The 9,771-nt window shown below is 44.4% G+C and overlaps 1 protein-coding gene across 1 annotated transcript; it reads right to left on the bottom strand.

The window, feature by feature from the left end:
* Positions 1–1,886: 1,886 nt before the first annotated feature.
* On the bottom strand, positions 1,887–7,687 carry TREM1 (triggering receptor expressed on myeloid cells 1). The gene is given in 3 exon segments (XM_019028907.2): positions 1,887–2,158; positions 3,406–3,762; positions 7,615–7,687. Coding segments are annotated over 3 exon segments (678 nt in total). The 5' UTR covers positions 7,664–7,687.
* Positions 7,688–9,771: the final 2,084 nt, after the last annotated feature.

Below are 9,771 nucleotides of genomic sequence, written 5' to 3' on the forward strand. Positions count from 1 at the left end.
CTAAAGCTAAAACAAAAGGAAAAACCCCATCTCCCCATGCCCCAGCAGCAAAGAATCAAAGGCTACTCTCCCCACAGCCCTCCCACTTCCACCACGTCTCAGATGGAAAGGGAGTGTCTTAGATTGGCCCTGAGCCAAGCAGAGACGACCATCCCTTTACCCACAGAGGGCGCCAATTCACCTCAGCCTTTAGTTAGCCACAAACCAAATGCTTCATCCAGATAAGGGGTAACTGGGAGGAACTTCACGTGGAGTACTTAAAACCCAGAAAACTTTGTAACTTGGCCCTTGAGCCACTTGCGTGGGGCCACTTCTACCCTGGGGAGCGCTTTCTCGCTTAAATAAATTCCTGCTTTCACTGCTTCATTCCTTTGTTACTTTGTGCGTCTTCTCCAATACTTTGATTAAAAGGCCCAGAACCTGGACGGCTTACATTTAAGGCCCTCCTTCCGGTAAAAGTAAGAATATGGGCAAAGATTATGTTCTCTTAACTTATGTATTGCAAAATGAAAGTAGAGGAAAAAAAAAAAACATTGACTCTTAGTAGATCATTCGTTTGATTTATTCCACAAAAGTTTAATGAGCACTTTGTTCCCCAAACAACGTAATGGGGAAAAAGGCACTGCCATTACCCATATGGAGGTGGAGTCTACACTCATAGAGAAATTAGAGCAGGCACCAGTTCACATTTGTTTTAGGAGGAATGTGATTTAACTCACACTATTTAATGATTTAAAAGACTAAATCCATGTCTGTAAGCCTGCCGTGACACTGCTTTATTTATGCATAATGGATCACACTGCAAATTGTTTCCAGTCTTTTGGAAGACCATTGGTAGATGCTATTTGTATACAAAATGATATCAGTGTTTAAATTATCTCATGGAAATTTCGAGTTAATTATTTAAAAGAAGAAAAATATATCTGCAAGAATATGTTTATCTCAGACTTATCAACACTATATCAATGTCTAAGAACAGGCCAATGGTTATGTAAGTTATGGCTTTCCCAATTGATAGAAAAATATGCACTCATTGAACTTATATTTATGAAATTTAGGTAGCAGCATCAAAGAATAATTTCAGCAGGGAAAAGAATAAAAACATGTATAATTAGACTTACTGCCATATTAAAATATGTATAAACATGAATAAAGACTAGAAGAGAATATGAGAAAAAAGACATGTTAGACTAGATGTGGAAAAGTATTTCCCTCCCTGATAATTCAGTATTTAATGATAAACACATTCTAATATAAATCAACATTTAATAACTGTAAAGAGGTGTGAAATTGCTAAGTTAGTGGTTCTTAAGTTTGCCTACACATTAGAAATCTCCTAAACATCTTATTAAAAATACTGAGAGGGACCTCATCTGCAAAAATTCGGATTCTATCTATCTATAATTGGGCACATGCAACAATATTATTTAAAAAACAATAAGGCAAAAACCAATACTGCATTTAGCCCCAGCTCCAGCTCCTGCTGAGAGTTATTAAGCGGACAATGTCTTCCAGCTTTGGGTTTCTAGCATGCCTACTGAATTGTCAAGGAAGCTAAAGCCAGAGAGGGTTCCTGACTCACCCAAAGTCACATTCAGTTAGTCAGGCCAACACTAGATCCAGGGCCCCTCACTCAGAGTGCTTTCCCACTGCCCATCAGGCTCCTGGGGTTGGATGAGCTCCACTGGAACTTGGGTAAGATTCCATTTCCCTCTCTTTAAATACTCAGGTTGCAAGGAAACAAAGAAGGTGAACTGGGGAGAAGGACAGCCTAGCTGAGAGCCTCCCCTATTCTCCATCACCACTTCCTTCTTCCCCTGGACATTTCTACCCAGACTAATGTGACTCAAGTCTTCTCCTGCCCCACCCTCCCCTTTCCCTCACTTTCACATCCTCTCAGCACACAGACTGGGAAACAAAGGGCTCAGTGTCCAAACCAGGGGCCCAGGGACCTGAAAACCATACCTGATGATATTTGTCACATTTGTAAGGTTGATTTCAGAGTCAGGAGTTGAGACATCGGCAGTTGACTTGGGTGGAGCTTGGGTCACAGTTCTGGGGCTGGTATAGAGTGGGCGCAAGGCCTTAGTGGTGGTAGGAGGAATCTTATACACATTCTGGGTAGAATTCTCATTGGAGCCAGGGGTCCCTGAAAAACCTGCAAGAAGACACATTGGATGGATGGATGGACAGATGGATGATGAAGGGGTGGATGGGTGGGTAAATGGATGTATGGATGTATGGAAGAAAATGTGGATGAGTTGATGGACGGGTAGGTAAATGAAGCTGAGGAGGGAAATGAGCATGGCCCAAATGCAAAGTTTTCCTTTGCTAAAGCCAAAGAAATACTGTGGAGTCAACCTGAGTCAGAAATCAAAAAAAGGAAAGAAGAAAAAAAGGGCAGGAAGTGAGGGAGAGCAGAAAGAGAGAAGAAGAAAGGAATTTTTTGCTATTCGTACTGTTGGAAATGAACTTGCCTTCTGTTCTTCACCAATTCATGTGCCCCAACCTTCTCCAAGAATAATTCCAGGCTTACTTGATTCACTCTGCCTTTCGTTCACCTGGCTTATGGCATATTGCTTTAAAAGTTATCTTTTATTAATATATTGTGTGTGCACCTTTTCTTCCTCAGGCTTAGAATTCCCCAGGTTCTGGGAACTTGAGCCTGCTTCCCTTTCCTCTGTCTTCCATAATTCATTCCTTAATGCAACATCTCCTGAGGGCCTACTTTGTGTCAGAAACTACATTATTTGCTAGGGGTGCAGAGCCCAGGAAGGCACAGGTGCTTCCCTCAAGCAGTTCTGAAATGAATAGGGTACAGATAAGTAAACCCCCCTCTCCTATCCAGTGAGATAGAGTTGTGTACAAGAGGACACAAAATGAGCTCTGGAGACTTGCTCCCCCAAAATGGAAGCCATGGACCGTCAGCATTGGCATCACCTGGGAGATCAATAGAGATGCAGACCCTTGGGTCCCACCCCGTACCCATTCAGTTGGAGTGTGCATTTGAAATAAGATCCCCAGGTGGTCTGTGCCCACAGAAAGATGTGAGAGGGGCTGCTTCAGAAGCACACAGGCATGCCACCAAATGCATCCTTGGGAGGGGGGAGTCAGGACATGACTTCTAAGTGGAGAACAAAGAATGGGACTAAATTATCCCAAATCTACCACTCACCTTAATTGTACCCCAATTCCTACCACAGCACCCGAAATTAGGCTGTGCTATCCAAGGAGAATCTCATGCATGGAAGGTTCTACTTACTACTGGACCTTAGATGAGAGATAAAGAGGTCCTGGGAGGAAGACAGACTGCTGGGAATCCTGAACCCCAGCTCTGCTGATGCTACCACCACTGCCCCTTTCCTCACCTGGCCTTTCTTTCCCTCCAAGTCCCAGGCCACTCACCCTTGGTCACCACCAAGCGGATGCAATCGAACAGCATGTGAGGTTCCTTGGGAGGCTGGTAGATCACACACTGATACAGTCCAGAGTCTTCCACTTGAAGGTTGACCATTCGGACGCGCAGTAAACCATGATCATGGTAGTCTTCTAGTATGATCCTCCCCACTTGGACTGGATGGGAATTCTCTGAAGGCCTCTCTGTGCATGCCAGGGTCTTGGGCATCTCTCCGTCCCTTATTATCTGCCAAGCTTTCTAGCTGCTGGCAAACTCCTCTAGCGTGCAGTCACATTTCACATCCAGGGTCTGCCCCTCTTTCAGTTCATACTTTTCCTCAGTTAATTTAGTTGCAGCTCGGAGTTCTGTAAGCAGGGAAAGAGAATTGGGTTCTGTGAGGAATTATTTTTCTCTCTCTGGGTGGGGAAAAAGGAGAAGAGCCCCCTGTTTTTCTTGTCCAACCACCCATATTTCAGACGAGGTTCTTGAGGCCTCCAGAGAAAATACAACTTGCCCTGCAAGCCAGCACTAGACCTCAGATCTTTCCACTGTGAGTAGGTTTTTTACTATAAGAGTGAGACTGCATATGGTGCATGAGGATCAAATTTCATAAATGATCAGGAGAGGAAGACTGACTTTGACAGGAAGAAACTGCCTGCCTGGAGACAGAACATGGGATATTGTGCTAAGACCACGAGTGGCTGCAGCATGGTGGGAGGGATCGATTACAAGGGCGTATGACATAAAAAGTGAATGCAAAGACACGGTGCTAGCAGACAGTGGCTCCAAGGACAGCTTGAGGAACTTCAACTAAGTCAGGGCAAGGAGATCAGCTCAAAAGACCTTTGGACAAACAGTGAGGAAGCCATCTGGAGGGCATGATGGGCATGGATATCTGACTGCCTGGCACTCCTTTTTCCCTTCCTTGGGTAGCAGAGCACCCCTTTCCAAGGGAATGATCCTGTGTGGCTCTACTGTTGGGGCAGCCCACATTCTCAAGGATGGGCACAGGACACAGGATTTGCCAATCCACGTACCCCATCTCGGGGCCAGGCACAGTGGCTCACGCATGTAATCCCACACTTTAAGAGGATAAGGAGGTCGGATCACCTGAGGTCAGGAGTTCAAGACCAGCCTGGCCAACATGGTGAAACCTTGCCTCTACTAAAAATACAAAAAAATTAGCCAGGCATGGTGGTGCACACCTGTAGTCCCAGATACATGGGAGGCTGAGGTGGGAGAATCACTTGAACCCGGGAGGAGGAGGTTACAGTGAGCCAAGATCACAACACTGCACTCCAGCCTGGGCCACAGGGCAAGACTCTGTAAAAAAAAAAAACACACACACACACACACAAAGTACCCCATCTCCCTGCCAGGCTGATTGGTTTAGGAAGGAGCACATGGCTGAGCTGGACCAATCAGAGTCCTCCCTGAGACTGCTGTAGCCATTAATAGAAATGCTTCTTGCTGGGATTCACAGGTCAATGAGATGTGAAACTTTATTTTGTGAAACTTTCTACCACGTAGGAATAGGCTGCCTGAGAATGGCTAAACAGGCAGAAAGTGAGTGGGAGGAAGGAAGGGGAGGAGAGTGGAGGGGAGAGAAAGAAAGAGAGAAAAAACCCCACGTTATCTGAGTCATGGACTCAGCTGTGCTCCAAAGGAGCACCCCTTGTACTTCCCAGTTACCTGAGCCAAGAAATGCCCCCTCCTATTTTTGATGTCACGGAGTCACAGCAGTGGTTCTCCACTGGGGAGCAATTTTTGCTCCCCGCCACAACTCTCCCTGAAACGCTGGACAATATCTAGACATTTTTGGTTGTTATAACCAGGGAGAGGGGTGGATGCTACTAACATCTAATGGATACCAGGCTAAGCAATCTACAGTGCACAGGACAGCCCCCACAACAAAGAATCATCCCACCCCAAATGTCAATAGTGCCAGGTTTGAGAACCCCTGGGTTACAGTGACAATAGTTTCCATCACATTCTTGGAGTCTGAACTGGGTTAACCATCTAGAATTGGGGGTGCTCATCTGGCCTTGTCCAAGGGAGCCTTGCTGATAGGAGGCCAAGCAGAGCGGAAGTAAGAAGACCAAGGTCTGTGTTTTCAGCTGGACACACAGGGCTCTCTAAGTTTGCTGAGAGACTGTAGCTTACCCACTCAGGCCTGGGGTACCTTCCCCCATGGAGCACCAAATAACAGGCTAGACAGTGCTGCTGGGTCTACTGTGTGGGTCACGGTAACACTAGTACTGCTGTTATTAATACCACACACTTAGGTCCTTGCAGGCCTGGTGAAAAATGACAAGCGCTGACCCTTTCATGGAGCCCCCTGGCATGCCCACCCCAGGATAGGCCAACAGATCTGCCTGACCTTAGGAAGACTCAACTCGGGACTCACAAGGAGTTTAAAGGTGAAATCAGGCTTGAAAGCCAGTTCTTCTGGGAGCAGACTCCAGTTTCTAGGGAAACCTCGCAAACAGACCTCTTGGGCAACTCCCACACACTCCAGTCAGGAATGTGCCTCCAAGAGACTGTTGACCAGAGGCTGAGTGTTGTCTGAAACCAAGCCTGGTTCCCTCATTTGTTCACTCACTCATCAGACTGGCTGGGAGACTTCTCTATCATAGGCACTGTGCTGGGCTCTTTGGAAGACACACAGACTCCATCCTCAAGTTGCCACCACTGAAGCCCTAACCTCTGAAGTTAATGTTGCAGATAAATCTCTTTTATTTGCCAGCTCCCCAGGGAAGGTGGGAGTTACAGGTGACTGAGTTTGAAAACTTGCCTGTCTCTCACAGAAGGAAGGAGACAATAAGAAACGAAGGCTGCTGAGCTGTCTGTGCACAATTGCAAGAAGGGAATTCCTTTGAATATGTCAATTAAAAGAGTAGCAAATACTACCTATTAAGTATTATGTGCTAAGGGTTTTTAAAGACTATCTTATTTAATCTTTATAAAGTAAAAAGTTGACACCATTATTCTCCCCATTTTATAGATAAGGAAACTGAGGCACAGACAGATTAAGTGATTTGCCCAAAGTCTCACCATAGTTAAGTACTAGAGCCAGGATTCAAACCCAAGGACTCTGGTTCCACCTAAAGCACTGAGCTACATGGTCCAACACAGTCTGATAGGGATTAGAGAAGTCCTGGCCCAAGTGTGAATAAGTATCCAGTTGCAAGGAGCATTCAGGTTAACCCCTAACCTATCCCCACAGGGCACAATGAAATATATACCACTGGTTTTCTCTCACACAGGTACATAACCTTCAGCCCTCTGCCATCTCCCAGTTCTCCTTCAGAAAAACATGAATCAAACACAAGGAAATGCACTTGTCCATGAGGAGCTAACTCCCTTCTGCCCATCTAGATTATCACCCCAGCTCCAAGAAGACCCAGAGCAATGTCTGAGCACAGGCTCTTCAAGGCAGTTGTCCATGACTTTGCTCAAAGTAGAGAGCCCAGGAGGATACCTCTCCCTGATTTTTCATGCCTTCCCAAGGCAAGCCTCACTTTTAACTCATATTGACACTTTCCTCCTGTTATTCATAAGGATTAGGAGGAGGAGTGAATAAAGCCCCGCATGCTTCTGGTTTGGGTGCAGATGTGAACTGTGTGGATCGTAAGAGGAGACACAAGGAAGAGCTGGGGCATGTGCCGGCTCTGCTGAGCCTCAGCAACTGTGCCCTCCAACCCCAGCGTGCCATGGAGAGCTGGGATGATCACCTCCACCAAAATGAGCACCAGCCTCTTCTGGTCATGTCTGTGTCCTCAGCAGTAGTATATTTGCTGGCCCATAGTAGACCCCTGGGAAATATTTGTTAAATCAGTTCTGTCTTTTGGGTTTAACAGATTGTCAACATCAAACACATCATGATGGAATATAAGAAAAAGATTTCAACATCAAATAAACTTATTGTAGATCATGCCATGATGAGATCTACTCTATCATTATTCCCATACTAGGCTTTGCATGTCTCCGACAACATCGACATGCACAGACATCTTTTTTCCCTGACTCTCTCCTTCTTTTACTTTTGTGTGCAGACACTGCATGTTCTCCCAATTCTAGGTAGAGCAGCATGGTCTGCCATAACTACTGGTTGGCTCTATCTTGGATGGCCCTGTGCTCTGAAGCTTCAACAGAAAAGGGCTCCCCGAGATCCTGGACCAAACGCCTCCCCTGCTCAGTCCTCTTCCTTGTCTTACCTGAGACAAAGAGCATCCACAGCAGCCCCCAGAGCCTGGTCTTCCTCATCCTTCCTGTGCACCAGCTCCAACTGCTGCTGAGGGCTCCCGGGACAGCTACAAGGCACCGCAATGACCTAGAGGCTTCAGAAAGTTGCACAACAGGATATGAGGCCATTCCTGGGAGTCACTGAGTTTGGGTTCTGTTTCATCACCAGTTGCTCTGACTCCTGACATCAACACAATAATCCAGAGACCAAGATTCACTTCTCAGTTAAGTTTCTTTGAACTCCAGTTTTCCCTTCTGTGGTAATAATGACAATTACCTTTCAACCTTACAAAATCTAAGGGAGAATGATACTTGAATGTAAATCAAAGTAAGGCATTAATATTAGGAAGGGGAATAGAGGGCCCTTTGCTCTCCAGAGGCCCCCTCTCCATTCACATCCAGTTTAGTGTAGTGAAGAGAGTCAGGCCCACATAGGGAGAGGCTGTGACAATCGTATCTCTTCTTCAGGGTTTTTGTGAGAACATGTTTCTTCATCCTGCCCTGCTCAGCCCCGCGGGTTCTCTTGGCTTCTGGTGACCTGGGGTGCACCTCCTCTTCATCACCAGGAGGGCCACACCCTGCATTTGTCCTTCAGCATTGCCACAGACATGGCCTGGGAGCTCACGGAGGTGTAGGGACCCCAGAAACAATTTGAGAGGACACTGCCACCACCCAACAAGAACAGACTTAGATTTAAAAAGGAAACTTGGTTCAAGACACTGAAGCAAGAAGAAAAAATCCAGCAGGTTTTGTACTAGAAGCAAGAAAAGACAGATTTGACAGTGTGAAAATCAAATCAATAGTGGAGAGGATTCACTTCAGAAATATTCCCAAATGTGAAATGAATAAAGACATTTAGAAGAGCTCAGAAATTTAAGGGAGGACAAATCATAGAACTCCAATCTACAAATCAGAGATGCCCTTAAAGCATAAAATGGAATGGTGGATCACAAGCAAGATTAAAAATTTTATCTTAAAAAATATGCTTTCCAGGTCTGAGAAGAAATCTAAAATTGGAGGTTGAGAGTTCAACATGGGCAAGGAAAAAATTCATAAAGTGAGACCTAGAATAGGAAGTTTCCAGGTGAAAATTTTTAAATTTAAATAGAAAGATTCCTACTGCTAAATAAACAAAAAAGTAACTTGGTTTCTTCAAAGGAATTGAAATAATCAGGACTCAGATTTCTTCTCTGAGTAACAAATACCATGAGAGAGTGGGATGAGGTATAAAGAGCATTATGACCCTAATATTTTACACCCAGATTGATTGCTACTCAAGTATAGGAACAGCTAAAAGGTACTATCATGTCTGTAAATTAAAACAAACAACAACCAAAAAAATTTTCAAGGCTAACTTTGATTTTTTTTATTAAAGCTGTTCAATGCAGCAATTTATAAAATATAGAAAATAATACATAAACTTGAATCATGTAATTACACTTTATAGAGATCATTTGTAGTGGAGATTTTACTATGTTTATTTTTTGTTCTACAAATAATGTCGAAAAACAGGCTTCAAACATGCTTGAACTGAAATCTGCTGGCCCCTCCTTTTGCTGTACTCAAGCAGTCCCTAAAGAGGAAAAATAGACAGAAAGATCTTGACATTTTCTGACTCAGAGAGGAGCCTACGTGACTTCTGCGGCGATGAGTCAGATTAATAAAGTTTATTTCAGCGAATAAATCCCCTTCTTACAACAAAATTAATATTCCACACTTAAATAATAGCTATTTCACATACTTTCTACATTTTTGTGTCTTCATATACTTTGTGTGGAGGATTAAGCTCCTGGAAGATTAAGAGGGAGCTTTGAACTAAACAGTCCAAGAAGAATTTTTAATTAGACTTGAATATCACTGGAGGCTGATTGCTCCTTCACATTTTTCTAACTACGGACAGCACCTGCATTTAAATTAGAATGAAGTAGAATGAGGTCTTTCTCCACTTGTCTGATCTATTTGTGTACTTGAGGTCAACAGTGCAAATAGTCATGTGTCACTTAATGACAGATACATTCTGAGAAATGTGTTGCTAGGTGATTTTGTGTTGCAGGAACATCATGGAGTGCACTTACACAAACTTAAGATGGCACAGCCTACTGTACACCTAGGCTGTCTGGTATAGCCTA

The sequence above is a fragment of the Gorilla gorilla genome, chromosome 5, assembly GCF_029281585.2.
Source record: "Gorilla gorilla gorilla isolate KB3781 chromosome 5, NHGRI_mGorGor1-v2.1_pri, whole genome shotgun sequence".
In the NCBI taxonomy this organism is placed as follows: Eukaryota; Metazoa; Chordata; class Mammalia; order Primates; family Hominidae; genus Gorilla; species Gorilla gorilla.